The sequence below is a fragment of the Athene noctua genome, chromosome 3, assembly GCF_965140245.1.
Source record: "Athene noctua chromosome 3, bAthNoc1.hap1.1, whole genome shotgun sequence".
In the NCBI taxonomy this organism is placed as follows: Eukaryota; Metazoa; Chordata; class Aves; order Strigiformes; family Strigidae; genus Athene; species Athene noctua.
The window spans coordinates 64,002,339-64,029,464 of NC_134039.1; the positions used below are offsets into that span (position 1 = coordinate 64,002,339).

The 27,126-nt window shown below is 37.2% G+C and overlaps 1 protein-coding gene across 4 annotated transcripts in view; it reads right to left on the minus strand.

Moving 5' to 3' along the window:
* Nucleotides 1-1,825: 1,825 nt before the first annotated feature.
* POT1 (protection of telomeres 1) overlaps nt 1,826-27,126 on the minus strand; it is an 85,448-nt gene continuing 60,147 nt past the window's right edge. For 3 of the 4 annotated variants that reach the window (XM_074903201.1, XM_074903200.1, XM_074903203.1), the window contains 10 exons: nt 26,120-26,280; nt 20,730-20,818; nt 19,556-19,600; nt 18,977-19,133; nt 15,501-15,706; nt 12,596-12,731; nt 9,768-9,862; nt 8,088-8,179; nt 4,701-4,806; nt 1,826-3,711 (listed from right to left, as the gene is read on the minus strand). In XM_074903201.1, the coding sequence (XP_074759302.1) occupies nt 3,599-3,711; nt 4,701-4,806; nt 8,088-8,179; nt 9,768-9,862; nt 12,596-12,731; nt 15,501-15,706; nt 18,977-19,133; nt 19,556-19,600; nt 20,730-20,818; nt 26,120-26,280 (1,200 nt within the window). In that variant the 3' untranslated portion in view covers nt 1,826-3,598. The remainder of the gene's footprint in view (nt 3,712-4,700; nt 4,807-8,087; nt 8,180-9,767; nt 9,863-12,595; nt 12,732-15,500; nt 15,707-18,976; nt 19,134-19,555; nt 19,601-20,729; nt 20,819-26,119; nt 26,281-27,126) is intronic. The other variant, XM_074903202.1, reaches the window with a different exon arrangement.

The following is a 27,126-nucleotide window of genomic DNA, read 5'->3' on the forward strand; positions in this document are numbered from 1 at the left end:
GAAACTGTTCTTTCCTTCTCTATCTGCTAATGGATTTCCTTGTTTCCAAATCTTAATAATTGTCTCTGTTCAGTACACTTGGAATAATGTTTATTTGAAGTAAATTCTTATTTGAAATTTTTTCTCTCCACTGAAGAAAATTTTCTGCAGTCCTCCCATTCCATCAAAAAAACTTGAACATATATATTTGCTTAATTTTTTCACAACTCCATTTCAATATTTGGCCTTTCTCCTTATTGCAGTGCCCCAGGTCCTGCAAGTTTCACGTATTAATGTAATGGTTTTGGCCAAAAGTGACTTAATGTGAATAAATTCTTATGATGTAAAACACTACTGAAAAGCTATGCACTCACCCCTGTTAACACAACAAACTGTCTTCCTTCTGTGGCAAACCTCAAATTGTTATCCTGTGGGCTCTACTGTCTTTTTTGCAATCTCACTTCCTGCTGCTCAGTAGCCAAAGGACTGGTATTAAGGAAAGCATTTCAGTCTTGTCTGTAAATCTCTGGACGCTATAACAGCAAAAGCCGATGAGAAAGTTCAATCAACACTGAACAGCAGGTCACCTACCAGGAACGCCTCCTTGTTATTGCAATGTAAGTTAGTTATTTATATTCTGGGTTTTCAATTGGAGTTTCAAGAGACCATGAAGCATCCAAGAGCTTAAATTCAACTGACTTTAGAAAGACTTCAGTCTTACATTTTTAAACCCCCCTTAAAACAAGGACTTCAAGGAGCCCAATCAAACAGACACCCCTGAAAATGCTATTCCACATTTATTTATTTTCCCTGAAAAGTCTCCTTATTTTTTAATTATAATGTTACCACTTTTATGCACTCAGCTGTGTAATTGGAGGGGGGGGGATGTGTTCATGTTCCTATATTGTTCTTTTACATTTTTATTATTTTCTCCTATAGCTCCTCCTTTACAATCAGATATTCTTTGCCCTTGCCTGTGATGCTGCTGCTGTGCGTTATATACTTCACATTCCAAGCATATTTGCCATTTAGTCCAATTTCTAGCGAGAAGCTGATGTTTTGATGCAGTTACCTGTATGTCTGGATGTATGGCGATGGAGGAAGATGATGAGATACCAAGAGGACAGGCCTGGAGTTTTCATTGGTTCTGAGTGTACCAGTGTCAACCTGATCCACTATTGTTTCAACTTATGAGTGTCTTTAAATATATTATGATCTATTTCAGTAATCTTTTTAACCACTAAAACAGATATCTGACCTTTTATTAATGTATTAGAAACTTAAATCACATACCTGGTTAAGAAACTGATCAAGGAAAATGTGACTTTTATTTCTATTAAGGAGGTTGCTAGTAATGGCTAAAAGTCACTGCTGCCTGAGATGCTCAGCTTTCAGAAATGAGAGTCTGTCAGTGCTGTAAATTCAGGACACTGCAATCTCAAGATTTCCATCCATCAGTCAGCTATTCAAAGGCTGCAGAACTGATCAGGATAAGTAATTAAGTAATTAAAGATCCGAGTCCCATCTCCGTGACTTCCATTGTTCCATATAAAGGCTAACAATGAGACACAAACATTTTCAGTGTCTGTGCACTAACTCCTTTTTACAGTTATTTCTAGTATTGCCAAATACATAATTTTTATTAATAATTATTTCTATAAATTATATTTAGAAAGAGAATTAAACATGTATGCTTCAATCCAACAAACTATACAAACATTCACTTGGAGCATTTTCTTGGATGAAGGCTACTGATGACAAAGTTTTCACAGTCTTATGAACTATGAACTAAAAGACAAATACAAAAGACCCTCAATATTTTAAACAATATTTATTCAACATTTTAATACATTATCCAACAGTAGAAATATCAAGTGGTGTATATGCAGGGTTTTCTGGCAGGGACCTCAAAGCAGGGATGTGGTGAAATTGATTTAGTTTACACGGAAGTTCAAAACATTCTTATCCATTACTTTACAAAGACTTACTTAGAAAAAAATGTACAATATCATTATCAGAGTTGTTAAGAAAAAATCTAAACCTAAAACCATTTCCTTCCAGAGTTTTCATATACTATCTACAAGAAAAGTAAATAACATTGCCTTCAATTTAACCCCTAACTTCTGAAATAATTGGATATGACCAGTGTCTAAAGTTTTATAATAGCCATTTAATAACTTGTTATAACTATTTTTCACTTCTGTGTTATTCACAGATTCAGACAAACTTTCATAAGACAGTACTGCTCTTTGGTAAACTGCTTGACCAATTCCAAAGTTGATTTTTTCCTGCTTTTAAAAGGAAACTTCCACTAACCATTTTTAATATTGGTTCTCCCTATATACTGATCAATAAAGAACATAATCTCCTGGTTTATGACATATAAACCCAGTATAATTTTTTAGAGTACTAGAAAATTGTCAGATGATATTTAAATGAAACTTTAAATGACAAATTGTACAATCTACTATGCAGCCCTGAAAAATTAAAAAAAAAGATTGTCATCTACTATCAAAATAGTAATCTGTGTACAAGTATTCCATCTTATTTCTGAACTTGCTTAAAAAACAGCTGCTGTAAATATTAAGTAATTTTGCTCTGATGGAAAGCATTTGGTTTGACAGGAATTTCTACATTAATTATCATTGGAGAAACATGTCCTGACTTTGTTCTACAGACTTCTGAATGCAACGTAAAACCACTAGTAATTTTTCTAGCCCAGCAGTATTTTCAAGCCATGGTATCACTAGATCAGTTCTGTATCTCTAAATTTAGTCATACAACCTGATTATGTAAGACTGAAACATCAGATCTGGGCAGTGTAACCTGACAGTAAATTTAGCCAGATAATGAGAGCCTTTGAAAACACAGACCCACATAGTAAGTGTGCTAACAACTTTGGTACCCAACAGGGCCACTTTAAAAATCATTACAATCTAGCAAATGTCAGTATCAGTTTTACACTACCTTACTTTCACAGCTTGACTTTAACTTTAGTGATAATCATTACATGTTCACACTCGTAATGCCATCAAAACCTATAGTAACTGGTACTCATAACAGTTACCTTAGTATGATTAACAGGAAGAGTTCTTCCTAAATGTACGTATCAGTGCAAAATCAAATGAATCTCTAAAATCAGACAACCTCCCAGTCAAACTGGCTGAGAACAGTAACATATGCTTGCACAAAGTGGTCTGAGAAAAAGTTTATTCAAGAGCTGCTTTTCCCTATCTCTGCTGGCATCATTTACTTTAATATAGAATTAATAAAGCAGCATCATTCCGACTATATTTTCTGAGCAAAACTCATCAGTTTAGTGTAACCTCATTACTGCCTTTTTGAATGACAGATAGATACTAGCTTGCATCCTTCAGCCTGAGCCAAGCAGCCTCCAGTGAAAAGCTTAGGATCTGCACTTGCACTCAGATCATAAGGCTGTATATGCTAGGAAAGCAGTAAATACATCAAAGCATAATTCCCATTCACATTAATAGACAAACTAAAACTTCATACATACAGGTTGAATTCCTAAGAAAGGAACAAAGATTTTTTTTAAATACAGTCTCTGATCCCAAAAACCCGCAAAACTGAATTACTTCCTGTTAGCAACACATCACTATACAACATCTTCAGCAACTGTAGTGTCAAAAATTTGGTAATAAACTTGATGTTTCATCCCATCTCTGACATTATAAGACTTGATGAAGCATTCCAGCCATGGCAAGTCATCTAAAACCAAAACCCAAATTATTGTTTAATATTAATTTCTAACTTTTATAGAAGTATAAGTTGAGCAGGATCTTAATTAGGATATATAAATGTATACCACAGTTAATAGGAAGAAAAATTTTGAAATTCCAATTTGTATGTTAAAATTTCCTTCACCATCTGAAATGGTGTTCAGTGACAATCTTCCAAGTCTCAGCCTCCTTGCCCCAGCGTACCCCCAAAACTTGGTAACAGTAGTTGTACCACAGAACAGCACATATAAGGACTTTCCAACAATAAAAACTCATCTCTGTGTGTCTCAATGACACAACTTCACTGGTCTCAAAGGGAACATCCTTTACACCCTTTACAATAGGGCCACTTTTTTAAAGTATGGTAAAAACTCCAGTGTGGTTGTGGTGGTCACTGACACCCATGTACTTAGAGGGGGAATGCTCTGGAGGTCGGAGATGTGGCTGAGACATACAGCTACCTTAGATGTGTCGTTTAAGCAGAGCTACTTTCTGCCACAACAGAAATACTGCACAGAAACCTCTATGACTGGATTTGGGTTAAGTTTTTGCTCAATTTCCATGGATGTTTCCTCTAACAAGGGATGCTCTAAATCAGCATGTGCATCCAAAAGTAGAATCTCACCCAAAGCACGTGCCATACACTGAATTCCCTTTCAGTTTTTCTTAATGTGCTGTGACATTCAGTGCGAGGGTGTTCTGGTTAACTTCCACATGAATACAAATGACATGTTAGGACTGTATTCACATATGACTGCATGCTACATAAGAATTTATTGAACCATTACTTTTCTTTCTCAAAAGGGAGTTCTATTAAATAAATGTATTAGAACAAATTAATTGGAACTCTCCTTATAGACTCCTGCATTTCTGAGTTTTGCCCATGCATAAACTGAATTCTAAGACTTTGCATATGCAATAGCAGATTGAAAGACCCTTTCCCTTCCCATCCCCCTTTTAAAATAATAGCGAACTGACCTAATTTTCTTCCTGGAGGACAGAGTGTATTCATGGTCATTTGCATCTTTTGCTGAAGAAAATTATTACTTAAGATTTCAGAGGCAGGAATTTGGAAGAACTTTTCCTGGAAGAGAACAGAAAAGTATGAGGTGTTTGAAAAGGGGTAAGAAATCATTAGCCAGAACCCTGACTGCATGTTCATTTATCATTTACGGAAGTTAAAATTAGCCATAGGTCACACAACTGAAGAACAACATTATTTCTAAAACTGTTCAGATACAGAAAAAAACCAAACTGTCTGAAAAAAATAACAGTCTGTATTTCAGTACCCCTGAGTATTCAGGGACTACAACCTCTCAGAAAACACACATGTAGGTCTGTATACACAACTGGCAGATATTCCTCACATATCTCCATAACCAGACGGTATTACGGCCAGAGAGAATGGTCAATCCTCCTCAGCAGTCCCTCACTGCAGTAAGCAGAACATTTTGAGAGCAAAGTCACTTGAAAACAAGGGGGCACTGCAACCTGGCTTCACACAAGTGGAACTCCCTTTGTTTGAGTTTCATTTTTTGATAGTTTTAGAAACTATGGAGAAAGGCTTATACTGTGAGATTATTTTACTCCTCCATTCAGAAAAATAAGAATGGAACACTAAAATGTTTAAACCTTTTCTGTGTATTTTTAAACCATATTCAGTAAACATGACTGACAAAACTTCCTGTATCTCTAAAGGCTCATCATCTTACACCTTTTCAAAGTGAGCTAAAGTTTCTGATGGCAATTTCTCTTTTGTTAAAAGATACAAATTAGAACACTCTGCCTTTGTATAATTTTTGTATGACACGTTTAATGGAAGTGATTAGTTAGTGGATAATCCAGCAGCAAAACTGACACAGGTAACTACACTGAGAGCATTCCTATGAAGTGTGACTGGAAGCTAGTGTAAAGCTGGATTTCAGAGTAGCCTAGTTCCTTCTCAGGTGGTGCTGAAGGACCTGATTTCACACTTGGAAGATACTGGCTTGTCTTTGAAGTACCACCAACAGGAATGCTAGTAGCTGGAATTTCAGAAGAAGTTGTGGGTTTTTTTCCTGCAGCTAAGGTGCAGTACCTGATAAGAATCTGACTTACCATAAAGTAGAGACTTTTGGAATTTTGCATCAAGAAATTGTTTAAAATTTTTTCCCCACCTTCTTTTTGCAGTTTAGTTCCTCAATATAAAAAAGGAAAAAGGACAGTAGAAGGAAATGACTAGCTAAAAGAGGATTGCAGTCTTTGATGTCCTTTGCTGCTAACACACTGTGTATTTTAAGAAAACACATTTTTTCCAGTATTATTTTTACTTCCAGTCTGGAAATTTGACAAGGAAGTGTATTCCCTTCAAAGTCCCATTTGAAATAATTTAGTACAATGGTGGAAAATATGCAGATATACCTCCATTAAATAGTACTGCTGTGGGGAAAAAAAAAAATCCCACTAAATTGTTTCTCTGTCTCATTCTGGACAAAGTTGTAACTCTGAAGTGCCACTACAGTGACTATTTTCCACTTGGGTAGACAGATTACTTCAAACATGTACAGTGAGATCCTGATATTCCCACCTATGAACTGCTGAGATAAGAAAATAAACAAATGCACTTATAGAAGGACAAAAGGTACAATGTAATACTAATCTATTTTAGATTATAATTCTCTTCTTTACCAAGTTCTTCTCACTTTTTAATTATTTTCCCTTCTCAAAATGATTGACGTACCATCTCAAAATTTACAGTAGTAACTAAAATCTATGTATGTATACATGTGTACAAAACAAAACAAGCAAAAGCAAACCCCCCAAAATGTAAAACAAAAGGAAAAAAAACAAAATACATAACAACAGATATTTCTACTGCACCCATAAATACATTTAATGGAGTAAATTCACTGAGGAGGATACTAGATGTATACAATTTATTTTCAGCCCTAAATTGGAGACATAGGAAGCAATGATCAGCTCTTGTCAGCCAGAAATCCTCCACCTTCAGCATCACAAAAAATTCTTACTCAAGTCATCTTTGTGCATTGAACAGCTAACCTAAAAATAAAGCTTATGAATTAAGAGTAAAAAGGAAAGAAATTAAAAAATACTGAAGAGTAATCTGGAGTTTACTGTCAAATGTCCTAAGCCTGGTGATTCTGAGAATTTTTTATTAGTGACATGCTTTATGGAATACCACTATGTTTACAGACAAAGCCAGGATGGAGGAATTGCAAGTAAACAGGAGCGAAGAATTGGAATTGATTTTTGACAACCTGAGAGCTAGTAGGACAAAACAACCTAATTCCTCCAACACTTTCTACCAGATACATGTATAAAATACTGCTTTTCAGCAAGCTAAATCAACTGCTCAACAAAGAATGAGGAATAATTTGTTGAAGCTGAGGTTCCACTCAGGGATAAGTGAATCAGTAAGCAAGAGATTAAGTGATCACCATACTAGTTTATACATATGCATTATCTGGCAATGCCTGATTCTAGGATACTGGTTTTAGCACTTCAGGGAACATGTGGATCGCCTGGGAAGAATTCAGATGAACAGTGAGGATGGGCAGTTTTCAAAGAACTCTGATACAGAAGAAAAAGCCTCTTATATGGAAGAATATAGAATGAATGGTGGGTTTTTAGCCTTCAGAAGGTAAAATCATTATACAGTGTGGTAAAATCATTATACAGTGTGTAGAGACAGGAAAATCATCCGTTCTTCAGTATCTTGGGTAGCAGAAATGCTCTTAAATTGCTTCAGAGAAAACTGAAGATAGGTTAATTCTAAGGTTAGCAAAGTAGTTGAATAAACTGGTTCTGAAAGCAGACAAGTATCTGTATAGCTATAGCTGAGTCCTGCCTAGGTTCAGGGGAATGAAGGCTTCTTCTACCTCACGGTCATATGAAACAAATAGATCAAGATTTACTGAATGGATAGATTCTACTGAGAGTTAAAAAAAGAGGTAATGAGATTTTGAACTAATCCAGAAGTTACTTGCATAAATCCTGAAACACTCCCACCATTCACGAAGTATTTAGGCTGCACAGTTTAACATTGCCAATAAAAGATAAATTCACCCATGGAAATATATAAAAGCCTATGGAAATACGAAATAATCTATCTACAAGCTTCAGTTTTGTCTTTATGCTTTAATATTCTACAGTCTGACCTTTTATTGAAAAATTACTAAAAATTACATTCTGTTCCTCTTCACTGATGGACAGTATTAATAACATTACAGCACTTGCAACTGTCCCTGCAAAACACTGCAGGTAACATAGAATGAATATTTCTTTATATACTTTTGTTATTTTAAAAACAAATAAAATCCAAACCCACATAATCTATGGAGTCTACCTCTACCTAGATTTACTTACGTAATCAAAAAGGTAGGCGTTTAGTGCTCCTGTTCCATCAATCAGTGTAAACTTCATAATAAAAACATACTGGAGCAGCTCAATACCTAGAACTGAAGAAAAAAAAAAGATCTGTTTCTTAGACTGAATAGGCAAGACAAACCATAACTCAAGCTGACAATAACCTTTCTTTAATAGTAACTGACTTTGAATACTGTCATGAAAAGTATAAATTGACAGGCCAAAAAATAGATTATCTGAACAGCAAAATGTGGTTCGTATTTTCTGAGTGCACTGCAATCTGCCTAGAAACACTTTAATAAATGAGTCTATAAAAATGCAGAAAGATTTTAAAGTACTTACTCTCATCCTAGTAAAAGAAATGGTAATACTTGCTTAGAGTTTGGATCCTACCAAGGTAGGATCCTCCTACTCCTGTTCTTTAATTCATGGAGGATTAAAGGAGACAAGCTCTTAATTCAGTGATAATAATATAGCATTGCACCTGAAAACCTATCTTCTGAGGAAAAAAAAAAAATTCACATGATGTAGTAAAAGCTACCAGGCAATCTCATTCAGAAAAACTTTGCTGGAAGTTCTGAAAATATTCCAGCATCAGTAAATGGCTACAGTCATTTTCTCACTGGCAGCAGTATGCTATCTCGCAAACATAAATTATCTTAAACATACTAAGTTACTGCAACTCTTCATCAGTCTTTTCTGGGTACATCTACTTAAATTGGCTAATCATTTCAAATTCAACCGATCTGATAAATTTGCAGGTTATCGCTTAGTCTGAAAATAGAGATGATAAAAGGATAATATACATAAAATAGTTTAAATGAAAAAAAAATAAAATTTAATGAATATTATTTAAATTTTGATAATTAAATGTCAATTGCAGGTGCTCTAACACTGATGGTTATATATTTACAGTTATTTAATAGAATACAATTACGACATAGTTTATTTAAGGGAACCACTGCATTGCTCAAATAGGTTTTTCTTCTATAAAGTCTTTACTAAGCTTAGATACTGGTAGATTTTCCAACTTAATATGTTAGAACACAAATTGATAAACATGAAAATATTATTCTTCTTAATGGGCTGTGATGTTTTAAGCTTCATTTTACCTCCAGCATTTGCACGTCGGCTACATAAAGTAACACAAAGAACACACAAAGCATGGACATACATGTTATAGTATAATTTCTTTCATCTGAATATTATTTCTCGTAGACTCCCTGGAATATGCTTAGCATTGATAAGGCTTACAGACTATAAAAGTCTAACTTGTACTAGTCATTAAATAAGACTCTCTAGTTCAGGTCAGGAAAATGCTATCTTCAAAAGGAAAAGCAATACAAATTTCTAGGACTGCAAGCATCTACACAGTTTAAAAATGACATCTGCAATCAAAAATTCATCACATCTGCAATATGATAGGTGTTATTAGTGACACCTATGGTAGAAGAAACTATTCAGCATAAAAATCCTTTCATTCATACTGTAATGGTTTCAAAAGTAAATACATACTTTCAACTGGTAAAATGTGACTAAATTTTAGAGCTTCATACTCAAGCATAACCATAAATTACATGCTTTTGGTACAAAACTGCAACCCAGACACCAAACTATTTCATATAAACACTTCAGAATCAAGGCATGAGAGTATTTCAGGATACTATCACATCAGCTGACCTTGAGCTATTTCAGTTGGTTCCCATGATGGTCGTTGTTCTGCTGCAATGGAACTCAGACTCTTAATAGGCTTTGGAGTTGAACACTGCTTGCACCTAGCATTTAAAACAAGATACTGAGACTGATTTATTTATACCAGAAGCTTTCTGCACAGGAAAAAAAAATAAAAAATTTCTGATCTCTTTACCCAGTGGGAGTGCAAAAGTATTTCTACTGTTGTTTAAAATTAGTATTTTACAAGACATACAAACTTTAGACCACATTAAAACCCTTAATGCTGCGTTTGAATTGTCCCCAAGAAGAAAGAAATAATTTTGGTCTGGAAAAGACCACCTCAGTGAACAGAACAGAAATGAAGAAAACCGTACATCAAGACTTGGGATTGTTCAGCCTGTGGAACAGAAGGCTCTGGGAAGACATTATTGCAGCCTTTCAATATATAAAGTGGGTTTGTAAGAAAGATGGAAAGAGACTTTTTATCAAGGTCCATAGTGACAGGACAAGGGGCAATGGTTTTAAACTGAAACATGGTCAATTTAGATTGAACAAAAGGAAAAAATTCTTTACTGCGAGAGTGGTGAGACACTGGCACAGATTTCCCAGAGAAGCTGTGTCTGCCCCCTCCCTGGCAGTGTTCAAGGCCAGGCTGGATGGGGCTTTGAGCAACCTGGTCTAGTGGAAGGTGTCCCTGCCCATGGCAGGGGGGGTGGAACTGGATGAGCTTTAAGGTCCCTTCCAGCCCAAACCATTCTATGATTCTAAGATCACTACACTGCTAATCCTATATTCATGTGAATATATGTTTAGTAGTGACATGTCACTACTTAGTTATTTAGCAATACAAACAACATCTCACTTTGTAAAAGCAGGACTGAATCCAAGCTTGCAGCACACACTAAAAACACAACAGGGTTAGAGCAAAAACTTGGCTTTACCTATATTAAAAAATATTAATTATGAGTTAATAAAACAATCTCTTTTATTACTGGTGTATTTACACCAGTAAATACACTACTAATTATAAATGTTACCTGTGTCAGTAAGCAAATGATGCAAGTAGATGAAAATGTTGAAAAATTGTTTTCAAAGTTGTTCTCATTTGCCTCAAGGAATAAAATTACAGAACTATTATTTCCAAATTTAGCTTCTGTGCTAGTATTTTACAGTTAGAACTTAAAATAGACATTTATTATCCTTTAGAACGACATGCAAAATGTGTCATAAAAATCAATAGCACCAGTTCTGCTCAAGGGATATAAAGCCAAGCTAAATGAAGTTATTTTCCTTTAAATAAAACACCCATACTGCAGTAAAGAAACTTAGCTATGAATTTTGTTATTTATACATATATGGTTATACATGCAAACGCACACATATATAAGTATTTATACAGATATTCAAGCTCATTCCTACAGAAAAGATAACTTTTCTTTTCATTCTACTATACAGAAACTTTTTTAGACTTTGCTAAGTATATGTTATTGATTAAAAAAAAAAGCACATGGAAGAAAGCTCTGAAATGTATACATCCTTGTGAGGTTCCTTCCTAAATATCCTATAAACAATCACAAATATCTTGTAAAGCACTAACTTTTACAATACAGCCATTTAAACAGAGAATGAGGTCTGAAGGTGAGTTGTGTGCAGCTGGGGAAATATATTAATTATGAAAGCGCAAGGGGAAATACTTTGTACTGGTGAAGATCCAGTCCCAGTAGGAACACCCATATATTGTCTTTATTTAAAAAAGCTGTGGGCAGCCATACTTGAAAAGGTCAAAACATTATATGACAAAGAGAAATAGTTATCTGTATTAATTTTATCAGGCCCTTATGGGAAATTTTACGGTTCATGTGAAACATGCAATATTTCTGCACAGAATATTTTTACTGCCTACAGGACTGAAGTAGCACAACACAGTGCTTTGCTTGAACTTACTGGGGCTGCTGAGAGAGTGGACTCAGTATCTTGCATGAAGTAGACTGTTTTTTTTCTGAGCTCAGTAACTACATGCTGCTGTGCAGTACTGGGAGAATGTACTGCTGCTAGCTCTCATTGAGCAGGAAAATGGTGCTGCATGGCACTGCACAGATACCAGACCTAGAATGCATCTACCATATTCCACAGCCCTGGAACTGAGGAATTCAGAAACCCATTGAAGGTGTCTACAGTGACTGATATCCACAAATAGGTAAGGCACTTTGCAGTGTTGTAGATCTCAATAAATGGCAAATGCTGAGGAAAGGATGTCCAAAATCCCTTAATTCTTCCAAAACCCAAGCTTTCCCAACACTAGGAATGAGAGAAAGAATGAAACATGGATTGACACCCTGAAATTATTCTCTGAGTCTCTATTTAAATATTATCTGTGTACAAAAAAACCCCCAGCATACAGTTTTAAACTGTTTTGACTTTAGTCTAAGGAGTAAGACCAGAAAAGGGTACTTTTCTGGCCAGAAAATGGAAGATCTGGACTAAAAGAAGATGTAGACATTCTGCAGCCTAAAGAGACTCATACATGCATTTCTGTCTCTGTAGTATACCACCCTACCCACATACCACAAGCAAGACTGAACCTGAGGTGGTGCGTAACTAAGGGCATAAGATTTATAGAGCAAGATAAAGCCCAGCTGCAGTTACGTCCTTTCATACAAGATATGAGTAGTAAGGCATTTCATCCCTGATGTCAGTACTGCTGATCATGTTATGTATTTTGCATCAAAAAATATTTGGGCAAGTTATTCCTTGAGCACTGCAGTTTGAATTACTGAAGAAAATTATATCTATTAGTCCAACTACTGAAATATCCACAAATAGTTTTAACCTACCCATAATATTTTATATTTCCTTGTAAAAGAAAAGGAGCTGAAAGATCTAATAATTCAAGATCATCTTCTGTGGATCTCACAGGAATAACACCTTTAAATATTTTTGTAAGTTTCCAAACTTCTTTTAGTGTTCCACCTATTAAAAACAGAAAAAACATGGCTTTTTTTAAATTGTAGTCAAGAATAAACTGAACAACTTGCATTTCTTGGCTGATTAGATGTTGATTTCAGGATCTTCAAGAAAAATAGAGACTCACTATTGAAAACTGAAAAAAATGGTCCGCAACTTTCTCACTCTTACTCAACAACAGACTCAATAAATAATCAAAAATGGACATTTATCAGAGCAGATGCCTTAGTATCTTCCTCACAGTCATCACTGTAACCATGAAGTTGTATTTAGTTAGCACCACTTCCACATTTCTCCTATGATTTAAGTAGTCATTTGGGGGGGGGGGGGGGGGGGGAGAATAAAATGTTTTTTTGCAGTTGCTCCAAACTAACTTTTTTTCAGCTTTCAAGTGCCAAAATCTATTACTTTTTAACCAGCAGTTTATGAAAAAGGAGTTATTCAACCATGTCTTCAGTGACATGAGGTGGGAAGAACAGAACCACCAAACTTCATGCTAATTTCAGAGTTACTAAGTTGGGTCCATTCTAGAAACACAGCAGAAATTTAGTACATTACAGCTAGAACGCTGAGATTTTCCAATTCCAGTGACAGGAAAAAGATCTTTCAAATTTATTATAAATCATGGAATTACCTGCCTTCAGACTCTGTAGTATGGACTGCAGAACTGATTACAGAATCCTTCTGACATTTCACCAATTCAGTGGAAATGTGGTAAATGCATTAACTTAGCACAGACAGAACAGTTATTTGAAAACAGTTCAATAAAAATATATTTAATCAGCTTGTGAACAACAATAAAAAAAGTGAGGAAACTGTTTTAAAACAAACATATTCTACAACTGTGTTATTTACCACTAACTATCTAAGATGTTTAAAAAAACCTAAGATGTTTCAAAGACTTTATGACAAGCAATTATGACACTGGATGGTGTAATATTTATTGCATATGTTACTTGTATTGCAGAGGTAACTAGAGAAGAAAATAAAATCAATAAAATTGCATTATTACTGGTGATGAAAAAACGCACAGCATGAAACCTCCTCAATGAACCTAACTTCTGGTGGAAAAAAAATAAAGCAGAGGCACAGAAATCTGAAATGGCTTCCCAAAAGGTTAGAAAACAAAGGTCGTCCAAGTACAGTGACACAGATAAAGCTGTACACATTCAAGAGATTAACATACAAATTTCAGGATAGTTTTAATTAACATTGCTAAAAGGTCTTCAAAATTTCAACTTTGCTGTAATACAAAGTTACACTGAACAAATATATTCTGGCTTCTAATAGACTGGTGTAAAACACAAGAGAATTACCAGGGGTTAACAATGATATTAATCACACCAATTCCACGTACAAATAATGAAGATATGCAAGGAGCACTAATCTACTCGTGAACTGTAACATACCACTCATCAATTCAACTGATCTGTAGCAATGGTCATGGATTCCCGTTATGCCCTCTGAAGGGTCACATAAAATTCTGTATATTATCCAACTACTTCCTAAATTCCAGCCCAACAGATGCCAAACTCTCAAAAAGAAGTCCTTACTTCAGCGTAATGATTATGCAGAAGAATACTCTGTCGTAGAAGAGTAAATTGCTTGTGTTTAACAAACAGAATCTAGACCACCTCTGTCTAATAAATGTCATAATGTGTTTCACCTTTGAGGCCTGTATCTGTAAAAGTGCTGGGAAGATTTCTAGGGAAACTTCAAAATCTCCACCTACAAAAACTTAAAGATAAAAATTAAGATAGCATGTAGCTTTGGCAAGGTTCATGATCAATGTTCTGGGAGAAAAGTGCTAAAACACTGATTACGCCTTTTCCTTGTGCTCCAACATGAAGCACACATATCCACATACACACATACTTAGCTGGTGGTATTTTAATAGCTGAAAAAAGATTTACCAAGTTATATTGTTCAGTTATTTTAGGAAAATAGAGTAGAAATAGATTATTTTTTATTTTGTTTCCACAATAAGTTTAGATTGCAAAAAAACTCGCAAGAAAACCCAGTTTGGAACATGTCAGAAATAAAGCAGCTATCAGAACTACTTGAATATAAAACAAAGCAGAAAACTGAAGGGGTTTTGTCATTGACCCTTACACAAAGGACCGTCTGATTCACATTTCCTTATTCACACCACTACCTGACTACAATTGAAGACTTTGTTTTAAACTCAGAATGGTACTAGATACAATAGCTTATTATTTTTATTCTATTCAAAACATTTCTGATTAGTATTCTTGCTAAACTGCTTTGTTTAAAGTTCAGTGACTGTTTCTCTTCCTCAAGGAAATCTGATAAAAAACAAGCCAAAAAACCTCACACTGCAAGAAGCTCTATCAATCCGAAACAACACTGACATCCAGAGGTTGACAAAGTTAACTGTAGGCTTGTATTATCAGAAGTCCTCCAAAACTTTTCCACGTCAACACTAAAAATGGGTTTTTTTAGAAGACTCAGCAAGTTTTCAAATCAGAAAGAATCAGAAAGCACAGGTAGAAAAAAATACATTCAGAATATTCAGAATCAACAATAAACTTATTGGTAAAGCTTTACAATAGACAAAAGCATCTTACAAGAGCTTCACAGATTACTTTTTCCTGTTTACACAATAGTAACTTAAAGTTCCACCTAAGTTCTTCTTGTTGAAGATGCCTCTATGATCATACCCACTTACACTGAATACAACTTCAACATACCTTAACTTTGTAGACAGAGCGGACACTGTGCCACAAGAAGTCGTATATGTGCAATTTATCTTACCTTCTATCATAAGCAAAGTATCTTCAGGCTGTTGAAGCATTTCATCATGCTTTACAAAATGGATAGCTATTTTCCTTTGTTTCTCATCTTGTGTAGTCCACATTACGGAATCATACCAGGATGTATTTTGTAATTCTGCTTTTGGGGCAGTAACGGCAGAGCCTTGTAAAATAAAGTCAAAGTCATCTCCATCTGGAACTTCTTGCCTAAAACCATTTGCAAAGTGAGTAAGTAAATTCTAACAGCTTTGCTATGACAATCTAGCAACAAGGATGACAGTACTCCAAATAAATATTAAAAGAGTCGTGAGAGTTAAAGAATATATGGGAAAAATAACTTTGTTGTTTTATCAGTTTAAACATTTAGAGTTGTACAGCAAATTATGACAAGATAATTTGTTTCCATTTTAATAAATACGCTAAGAAATCTAATCTTACCTAGGAGCAGTGGCAGCCTAGTGGCTAGTCCTGGTTTCAGCTGGAATAGAGTTAATTTTCTTCCTAGTAGCTGGTATACTGTTGTGCTTTGGATTTAGTATGAGAATAATGTTGATAACATGCTGATGTTTTTAGTTATTGCTAAATAATGTTTATATTGTGTCAAAGGTTTTTCAGCTTCTGATACCCTGCCAGCAAGAAGGCTGGAGGGGCACAAGAAGCTGGGAGGTGACACAGCCAGGACAGCTGACCCAAACTGGTCAAAGGAACATTCCATACCATATGATGTCACGCCCAGTATATAAACTGGGGGAAGTTGGCCAGGAGGGGCAGATCACTGCTTGGGCACTGGTAAGCATGTGGTGTGCAATACCATTGTGCATCATTTGTCTTGGGTTTTATTTCACTCTTTTTGTTATCTTTCTTTTAATTATTATATTTATTTTTTTAATTCCAATTATTAAACTGTTCTTATCTCAACCCACGAGTTTTACTTGTTTTCGATTCTCCGCCCCCTTCCACTGAGGGGGAGAGGGGAAGAATGAGCAAGTGGCTGTGTGGTACTTAGTTGCTGGCTGGGATTAAACCACTACATGGCTTTATCCACACATATGTAAATAAAAATATGGAAAAACAAATATATCAGCTTTATGTGATTTTAGTTGGGCCTTAAAAGGGCCACACAACTGCATACCACTTCAGCAGAGTGAAAACACTGCATAAAGTCATATAATTTTAAGTTTTATGCTCTAGGCTATTTTAATTTGCATGGCGGGGGGTGGGGTGGGGGTGGGGAGAAGAAAAAGCAGGAGCAGAATAGCTTCACATATGTACTGTAGAGGGAAAATCTGCAACTCTGCACCAAACAGTTTCTTTCCTGTCCTGCTAGAGTGCACCATTCCTGCATTTCCAGTTGTCATCCAGAGAAGTCATGCAGGCCATCACATTTTACCAATACTGCCAAAACCAGGCAAAAAGCCAGTGGTTGGCACACAAATTAAAAATCCATTCAAATGTTTTCTTCTAAGCAAGACAGACGGGCTGGCTTCAGGCAGAATACAAACCATGACAAAATGACAGCAAAAAAAGGCAAAATCTAGGGCTATTTCATAAAATACTGAATGAAAGTAGGTGCTAAGTTCAGAATGGAGTTAAGGAAAAAATACCATCAACTCCTGCAGATTATTCTGACAATTCCACTTTCAAACCCAAGAGCAGTTTCTTCCACTAGTGAATAGAACAATTCCTGCCTATGAAATCAAACTTTGATATTCTTCTGCTATGACTGTAGAACTGGTACACAAGAGGTCTTCCTGAACCTGAACTTTCATTTCATGAAAACAGTACTGTTCACATGAACTCTTTCCACCTGTGTTCCTATTTTAAATGCAAAAGTAATGGACCTAAAATAACAGGATATATTTCCATATATATCCATTAAAATCTTCCTGCCTCTACAGCCTGCCTATAGATTTTCTGCAGAGGCAGGAATGGAATGAATTGTTTTTGAACAAACCAACACACGAGGAATGAAACTTCTGTAACGTGGATACATGAATAAAACTACATCCATGTATACAAATATTTTGCTATTTACAGGGAAGCTTCCAGACAAAGTCTAGAAATCAAAAATACATCTCAAGGATTTTACACCCCAAGTGTTATATGCATCTTACTGCATAAAGTGTTAAAGGATCAAACGTGCATTGATCTTTGTTCAGTCAGGCTTTTCAGCATACGCTAAAACATGAAACAACAACTTCTGCCACACCAGAACACGTAGGAGAGAAGAATGCCCCTAAATCATGTTTCTTTCCTTGGCCTCCTAACTCACCCAATCCAAGCTGCAGTACAGCTCCACTATATTTCACTGATTCCTTCCACCCGATGCACACAGCTGAGAACAGGGAAGCTAAATTTCTGGGAAAGCACTACAAATAACTGCACCATTGCAGCAGGATGCTAGAAGTAGTACCAAGAAATATGCTAACTAAAGCCTCACAAATCTATCTAGTTAAAATCTGCCCTAATTCTGCAGCAAAGAGAAGACAGCAATATGTGAAACAGGATGAGACTCAGATGAACAGAAATGAAGACATTAACAAGACAAGGCTATAGTAGTTATAGAAAACTGTGGGATAAGGATATAGTTCTGAAGGAATGAACAAAATTCTACCAATTGTATCTGCTTATTACTATACAGAGTTGACAAATATATCCAAAAAGTGACAAAAGAGATAGTTGGTAATTATTATCTCCTTTTTATACTTGGCAATAAAGACCATATATTTGTACGCTGTGAAGATGAAGCACTTCCTCTTACATTAGTGATCAAGAGAATTTATAACGACATCTGATAAGGGCCAATATTGTTAAAGCTGCAAGTGTGCTACTTTGCATCCAAAAGCTGTAAAAAAAATGATAGTAGGGGCATTGTTTCTACCTAATAAATCTTGATTGTGCAAAAAATTTCAGAAGACTAGGAGAATGATAACATGCTATCAGATAAAGAAAGCAATAGTATTATTTAATACAATGACAAACAGCATTAAAGGGGAAATAACAATGATAAAACTGTCAGTGAACTGACTCAGAAAAAAGACTAATACTAAGGTGAATGGTGTTTACCTGATATTTCTGGATCCAGAAAAGATGCCTTCTCTGGAAGATACACTTTAGTCAAAGATATTTTATTCATTCACTTGGAGACTATCATACTTTTTTGTATATCCTATTTTAAAACCGCAATACAGAAACAGGTACTTAAATATAACTTTGGTATGGGAAAAGCAGCACTGCGAAATTTGAAAATTAAGAAAAATAGTTTTGAAAGCACTCAAAGGGTTCTGTAAATGGAACTCATCAGATGATTTAAAATCTTCCTACCTATTACCAGTGAGTTTCAGATCTTTGCTCAAAATAAAACACATTTACATTCAGCTTATTTTACACAAAAAAAGATGAAAATACACTGAAAATCTAGGCATCCCAAAACACATAGAAAAATTCCTGATTACTTTTATTGTGTGAAACACTTACAAAGAGTTGCATTTGGAACAGTGAAGTTTAATAGACTGATAAAGCTTCTGGGGTTTATAAGTTCTCAGCTTTGCTCTGATGCGATACTGTTGAGGAGCTGTGCTGTTCAGAATGGTTTTCAGTTCTGTATTATTCAAATCCTGATGATCTGTTAATACTGCAAAATAAAAACACATTTAAAAAAGCACCATGCATACCTATTAAACACCATAATATTTAGAATATTGGAAGTGGCCATTGCAGGTATGCATTTTCCCTTCCCAGCTTTTCTTCCCTTCTCAGTTGCAGCCTGTTTTATCAATAAAATGTGTTACCGCAGTCTTCAAGATAAATCACGGCAGGTTGGGAGAGCATAGTGTACTTCAGGGTACAGATATTCAACATGTAGAAAAAAAATAAATGGAAGTAGATTATACCAATATGCTCTATTCCTTTAAAACCAGAATAAAACCAATGTAACATTAGAATAGCTCTTTCTATAATAAGTAAAAGGTATTTCAACCTTTGAGCTGATGTCTCAAAAATATTTTTGTTGTTTAGTAAAAATGAAATTCACCTTTAGCTCAAATGGTTTCCTACCTGTAACAGGTAACTGCTGACATCTCTTTAAGTGTGATTCAAAATCTAGAATCAAGAAGAATTTCCTAATTATTTTCCTCCCTTGTTTTCATCTTTATCATGTGGACACACAAAACCAGATAGATAGGCATGTAGATACACACACAAAGCCAAAAGCCGAACAAAGGAAAATTAAAATCCTAATAATGTATGAAAATAATATAGCAAAAGGTTAAAAGCAAAGTAAGCAGGAGACAAACATTAGATATCAAGAGTTAATATATTTAAGGAGAAATTAGCTATACTTTACAGAGCAATGTTCATCACAATGAACCCTTTTCAAATGCATACTCTGAATGATACTGCTGACATAAACTGTATTCATCCCCCTGTAACCCTTCTGGACAAGAGCTTAAATACATTATTCTAAAACCAATATGGACTGCCTGGTCCCTCCTCTAAACAACCTCTACTACACAACACAGTGAAGTAAGTATGTGCAAAATTCTTTCTGAATTTGCCCTGTTATGGTCTAGATATGAAGTATTTATTTATTCTTGACTTTTGCACCCTTTTAGAAATACCTTGTCACAGTATTTAATAATGGTTAAGTAACATAAGATTTTAAAGTCATAAGCAAAGATGCAGACTATGTCCAACCGGCTTTAGAGTTTAATCCACTTTTAGTTATTTTTATTTTGGGCTAAAAATACCATTTGAAGAATAACATGGAATCTGTAGAACTGTTTGTAAGATATTTTTCCATGGCGCTTCATCTTGCAAATCTGCCATGGATACAACTTCCCATCCAGTGGCTTTAGAAGGGCTCCTCAGCAAGCAGCTGTTCAGTAGTGTGTTATCAGTGCCTGTCTCTGAGGAATACCCCTTTAGAGGCAAGGAGTTACACTGCTCTGCTTTATGATCTAATATAGTATGATTAAGAATACCATCTGTAAATTATTCACATAATTTATTCACTACCTTCTATGAAAGTATATTTCCATGTATATGAAAGGCTTCTGCTGTGAGACAGAAGGGTAGTGTAATGTAAATTTCCAGTCTAATAAATCCAAAAGAATTCTCTAAGGCTTTGTATGTGAAAGTAACATTATACGCTTAGAGAAGCAGTAACAGTGACCTTATCTTGACCATATATGTTAGAAGAAAGAGCAAATCAGCTTTCCATTGCTTTTACCTGTAACCTTGTTAAAAGTGCCATCTAATTCCACTGAAGACACGCTTTCCACGTTCTGATTGTCTGCCAGCTCCACAGTTTCTAAGAATCTAAAAATAAATTACTATATACTTTATAATCTAGAGAAGTCTTTCATATATATACACATCCACATGCACACATATATATGGGACTACACATACACTTACATGAAACCTAGTGTTTCTCAATACACAGGTATAATGCTCAGACATAAATTTTCCAGCAGAGATATAAAACAATTGAGTCAGAATTTGATGGAGCCTGTATTAATGATGGAGATGAGATACTCCTTTCAAAATTACTTTTGGAACTTTAAACACAATAGAGTGCCAAAAGAAATCCGAACCACTGGAAACAGAATTATTGATAAAGGAATGTAGACTTTGGTCCCAGTTGACTGGAGGTTAGCAAATGCGACGCCCACCTACAGGAAGGGCCAGCAGGAGGATCCAGAAAACTACAGGCCTGTCAGACTGACCTCAGTGCCAGGGAATGTTATGGAGCAAATCATCTTGAGTGCAACATACAAATACAGGACAATCAGGTGATCAGGCCCAGTCAGCATGGGTTTAGAAAGGAAGGTCCTGTTTGACAAACCTGATCTCCTTCTATGACAAGGTGACCTGCTTAGCGGATGAGGGAAAGGCTGTGGATGTTGTCTACCTAGGCTTCAGTAAAGCCTTTATCACCATTTCACATAGCCGTCTCCTGGGGAAACTGGCTGCTCATGGCTTGGACTGGCATATGCTTTGCTAGGTAAAAAACTGGCTGGATGGCCAGGCCCAAAAAGTTAAATCCAGTTGGCGGTTGGTCACAAATGGTGCTCCTGAGGGCTCAGTATTGGGGACAGTTCTCCTTCATATCACAGAATCATCACAGAATGGTTTGGGTTGGAAGGGATCTTAAAGATCATCTAGATCCAACACCTTCCACTAGACCAGGTTGCGCAAAGCCCCATCCAATCTAGCTTTGAATACTTCCAGGGAGGGGACATCTACAACTTCTCTAGGCAACCTGTTTCAGTATCTCACCATCCTCACAGTACAGAATTTCTTCCTTATATCTAACCTAAATCTACCCTCTGTCTGTTTAAAACCGTTACCCCTAGTCCTATCACTACACTCCCTGATAGAGTCTCTCCACACCCTTCCTGTAGGCCCCCTTTAAGTACTGAAAGCCTGCTATAAGGTCTCCTGGTGCCTTCTCCTCTCTAGGCTGAACAACCCCAACTCTCAGACTGTCCTCATAAGGGAGGTGCTCCAGCCCCCCAATCATCTTCACAGCCCTCATCAGGATTCACTTGAGCAGGTCAAAGTCCTTCTTATGTTGGGGGCCCCAGAGCTGAACATACTATTCCAGGTGGGGTCTCATGAGAGCAGAATACAGGGGCAGAATGACCTCCCTTGACCTGCTGGCCACACTTCTCTGGATGCAGCCCAAGACACAGTTGGCTTTCTGGGCTGCAAGCACATATTGCTTGTTCATAGTTTTTTATCCACAATACTCCCAAGTCCTGCTCGTCAGAGCGGCTCTCAGTCCACTCATCACCCAGCCCATATTTGTGCATGGGATTGCCTCGACCCATGTGCAGGACTGTCACAAACTGTTTATAACCAAAAAACTGTTCATAAAGAGGATGTCTCAGACAACTCAAGTGGGACACCCTGTGGGGGAGAAGCAGAGAGAGCTCTGCAGAGGTGGGGGTGTGGGCTGTTTCTCTCTCCCTCCCTCTGTGATTGCCCAGAGACAGAACTTGCCTAAACTGCACAGGTACAAGTCAAAGAAAATAAGAACCCTTCTGAAACAACCTACTGCACATGTGTAAGAAAGACTATATAAAGCCAACACCCCACTTGTGTCTTTGTCAACTCACCACCTACAGACCAAGCTGGCTACTCTGTGACAGCATGGGATCTAAGGGTGGTGATTCCTCTTTTCCTATTGTGATAAGTAATCAAGGGTAATTTGCACATCAAACTGTTTTTTTTTTTAACAAAAGGAATGATCTTGCTGCAACTGATCTGAGAACGTCCTGTCTGGAAAGAAACAAGACTTAACCTGGAGGTTGAATGATATACTGTCTCAAGGCAACTGTTAAAACTACAATCTTATGTTACCATGACAACTTTTGAACTTTTGTCTTTGTTTAGACCTTAGTGTAAAAAGAGATTAGTTTTGTAATTTACAACTTCACAGCTTCCTGTTAACAAATGTACAACCCACATTGCTACGTGAGTGAAAGCCTAACTGTTTGCTCAAACAGACTCTGAAGCTAGCCAGCCTTAAAGAAGTTATGATAATAAAAGAAGCTAAGGGGCATGCCAAAGATGTCGAAACCGACCTCTGTGAGGATAAAAAGGCTGTGTTACTCGTCGGAATTCATGAGCCTAGGGTAGAGTTGCGACTCCCGGCCGCCCAGCACGCTGTTTTGCTTTCCTACCTTAATAAATATTTAGTGAATTTATTTCAGACTCTAGTTATTTCAATACAACTATAACACTATCCTCTCCTCCTCTCTTTTCTTTCCTCTTTCTACTCTCTCTTACATATATTCACGTATATACATTTTGTATGAATTGCAATCAGTTGATTGCTGATGGGTTATTAGGAAAGCAGTCTCATCACCAAAGTACCTTTAATCATCCTCTGGACTGTTATCAGCTGATTGTTGCCAAATTGTCTCCATTCATTCACTAAAGTGGTCAGTTAATAAAGTCACCAGCACAATTGTTCCTCTGAGTCATCGTCATGACTCATCACACCCTGTGGCTCTGCCAAGCAGAGACCGGCTCCTCCACCATCATGCAGGCTCTTGGGCAATTCAAAAGATTCACCCACCTCATAACCCACCATGTGGGACGAGACAAGGACCTTGCACCTGGCCTCGTTGAACTTCATGAGGTTTGTCCAACTCTCAAGCTTGTCAAGGTCCTTCTGGATGGGATCCCTTCCTTCTAGTGTGTTGACCGCACCACACAGCTTGGTGTCAGCAGCAAACCTGCTGAGGGTGCGCTCAATCCCACTGTCCCTGTCACCAACAGCACTGGTTCCAACACTGACCCCTGAAGAACACCACTTGTCACTGCTCTCCACTTGGACATCAAGCCGTTGACTGCAGCTCTCTGAGACCATCCAGCCAATTCCTTATACACTGAGCGCATCCATCCATCAAATCCATGCATCTCAAATTTAGAGACGAGGACATCGTGCAGGACAGTGTCAAATGCTTTGCACAAGTCCGGCTAGATGATGTCATTTGCTCTTCCCTTACCCAGCGCTATAATCCCATCATTGAAGGCCACCAATTCATCAGGCACAATTTGCCCTTAGTGAAGCCATGTTGGCTGTCACCAATCACCTCCTCATTTTCCATGTGCCATAGCATAATTTCCAGGAGGATCTGCTCCATAATCTTGCCAGGCACAGACATGAGACCGACTGGCCTGTAGTTCCATGGGTCTTCCTTTTTTCCCCTCTTTAAAAATGAGGGTTATATTTCCCCTTTTCCAGTCAGTGGGAATTTCACTGGAGTGCCACGACTTCTGAGATAAGAAACTTTAGTTTAAAGCCCTCTTCACCAGCTTGACAAGCCTATGACTGAAGGTGCTCTTCCCCTTCTCTGACAGATGAACTGCATCAGCCCCCAGTAGACCAGGTCTCTCAATGCCAGTCCAATACTGTAAGTATCTGAACCTGCGGCTGTGGCACCAGTCCCATAATCATTTGCTGATTTGCCAGATTCAACTGACCCTTTCAAGCTCTTTGACCAGGACGACTGATGAGAAAACTACCTGCACACCAGAGTCCCTTACTACTGCTCCCAAGGTTCTGTAATCCTTGATACTCCTCAGACTTCTGACTGTATCATTGCTGTCCACATGAAACAACAGCAGTAGATAACAGTCAGTGGACTGTATAAGGCTCGGTAGTCTCTCGGCGGAATCACTGATATGAGCCACCACTAAGCAGCACACCTCTTTAGAGAGCACATCAGGTTTGCAAAGGGGTAGCCTCCATTCCTCTCTGAAGACAGTTGCCTACTACTATGACCCATTGCCTTTTCTTAGTTGCACTGGCTGTTATATCTTTATCAATGACCTGGATGAGGGGGATCGAATGCACCTTCAGTCAGTTTGCAGCTGACACCAAGTTGGGTGGGAGTGTTGATCTGCTCGAGGGTAGGGAGGCTCTGCAGAGAGACCTGGACAGGCTGGATCAATGGACTGAGGCCAACTCTGTGAGCTTCAAGGTTCAGTGGTAGGATCTGTTCTTGGGTCAAAAGAACTCCACACAATGCTACAGGCTTGGGGAACAGTGGCTGGAAAACTGCCTGGCGGAAATGACCTGGGGGTGTTGGTTGACAGCCAACTGAATATGAGCCAGCAGTGTGCTCATGTGGCCAAGAAGTCCAATAGCATCCTGGCTTGTATCAGAAGGACCAGGGAAGTGATCATCCCCCTGTACTTGGCACTGATGAGGCCGACCCTTAATTACTCTGTTCAGTTTTGGGGCCCTTGCTGGAACGTGTCCAGAGAAGCTGATGAAGGGTCTGGAGCACATGTCTTGGCTGAGAGAACTGAGGCTGTCTAGTCTAGAGAAGAGGAGGCTGAGGGGAGACCTTACAACTCTCTACAAGGGTAGTGAAGTGGGTATTAGTCTCCTCTCCTGAGTAACAAGCAATAGAACAAGAGGAAATGGCCTCAAGTTGCACCAGGGGTGGTTTAGATTGGATATTGGGAAAAATTTCTTCACTGAAAGTGTTGTCAAGCACTGGAACAGGCTGCACAGGGCAGTGGTGGAGTCCCCATCCCAGGAGGTATTTGAAAGATGTGTGGATGTGGTGTTTAGGGACATGGTTTAGTGGAACTTGGAAGTGTTAGGTTAATGGTTGGACTTGATGATCTTAAAATTCCTTTCCAACTTAAATGATTTTATGATTCCTTATGTATATAACACAGTTCAGTAAAGCACTTATATGCTTCATTTTGAACATCTTTAAGCCTCATTATTTCTATGTAACATATATGCACATGCTTAAAATGTGCTTAATATATTTGCTTAACCATAGATTATATCTACAGGATTATATGCCAGTATAAAATAGATTAAGTATGTTAATGTGGTCAGGTTTTATTATTACAGCACTATAAAATAGAAATCTTAATCCCTATTGTATTTTATATTTTAAATTATCCTTTATTTATCTATCCCCCCAAATACTTAGTGTTCATCTTAGTGGTGCTAAACACATATTCTGTTCCAGAGTTTATGGTTCTTACATACGCTTACAATTCTAAACTGTACAGTTCTTACATTAACCTAGAGTTTTCCAGAAAAACTTAGAAAAAAACACTATATATAGAACATACGCTTTTAGTTCCTTAACATCTGGGTTACTTTCTGGTAAGACTCCTATTCCTCGACCGTAACAGGTGCCACCATGAAGATGGAATTCTATATGCGAGGTATCTTCATCCACAGCACTTGCTTGTTTTGTATGAATACTGTAAATTCTCAGAAAACTTCCAATCTAAAAGAAAAATAATAAATTGACAACAAAGTTAGCTATTTACTTGGAAAATTCTAGGCCTCAAAGTTATTCCCTATTTTCACCGAATCACAGAACAGCTGGAACTGCCAGGAACCTGGGGCAACCCCTGTGCCCAAAGCAGAGTTAACTAGAACAGGTTTCTTAGGGCTGTCTCCAGCTGAGTTCTGAATATTTTCAGAGATGGAGACTCCAAAACCTCTCTGGGTTACCTGTTTGGTTTGCTTTCTTAGACAACATTACTGGCAGCACAGGCTGATTCAGAACCAGCATAAGCCTTCTTACTAAATCTGATGCTCAAGCAGACTTCAGAAGACAGATCAAACAAGCCAATATATTCCTTTCCCGAGGGCACAATTTGTCTTCTATATTCACAATAAAGCCCTCCAGAGACAGATGTCTGTGATTTTCCCATGTATGGTCACACTCAGCAATTGACCTCATGTCCATTATCATGCATGGCATATTATCTGTTTATGTATGCATGCAAGCACATCTGTTTACTCAGATTTCTTTATCATATCCTACTCTTACATTACAGGTAACATTTTTTCAGCACCAGGATGACAGGCAACATGTGTTACAATTACAATTCAGAGATTTTAACACTGTTCCTAACTGTTAGATTTTCTCCTCAGGTACGTTAAGAATGTGCTTCTTACTGTGCTTAGAATTACTTTGTGTTCTCTGAAGCATTTTCATCAAGTTACAAAAATGGACTTAGACTACCTTATACAAGTACCTATCAAGAAAGAAGTTATGGAGTGCTGAACATCAAGGACATCTTTATAACTTTGCTATTATTTCAAAATGCCACTCCCATTATCC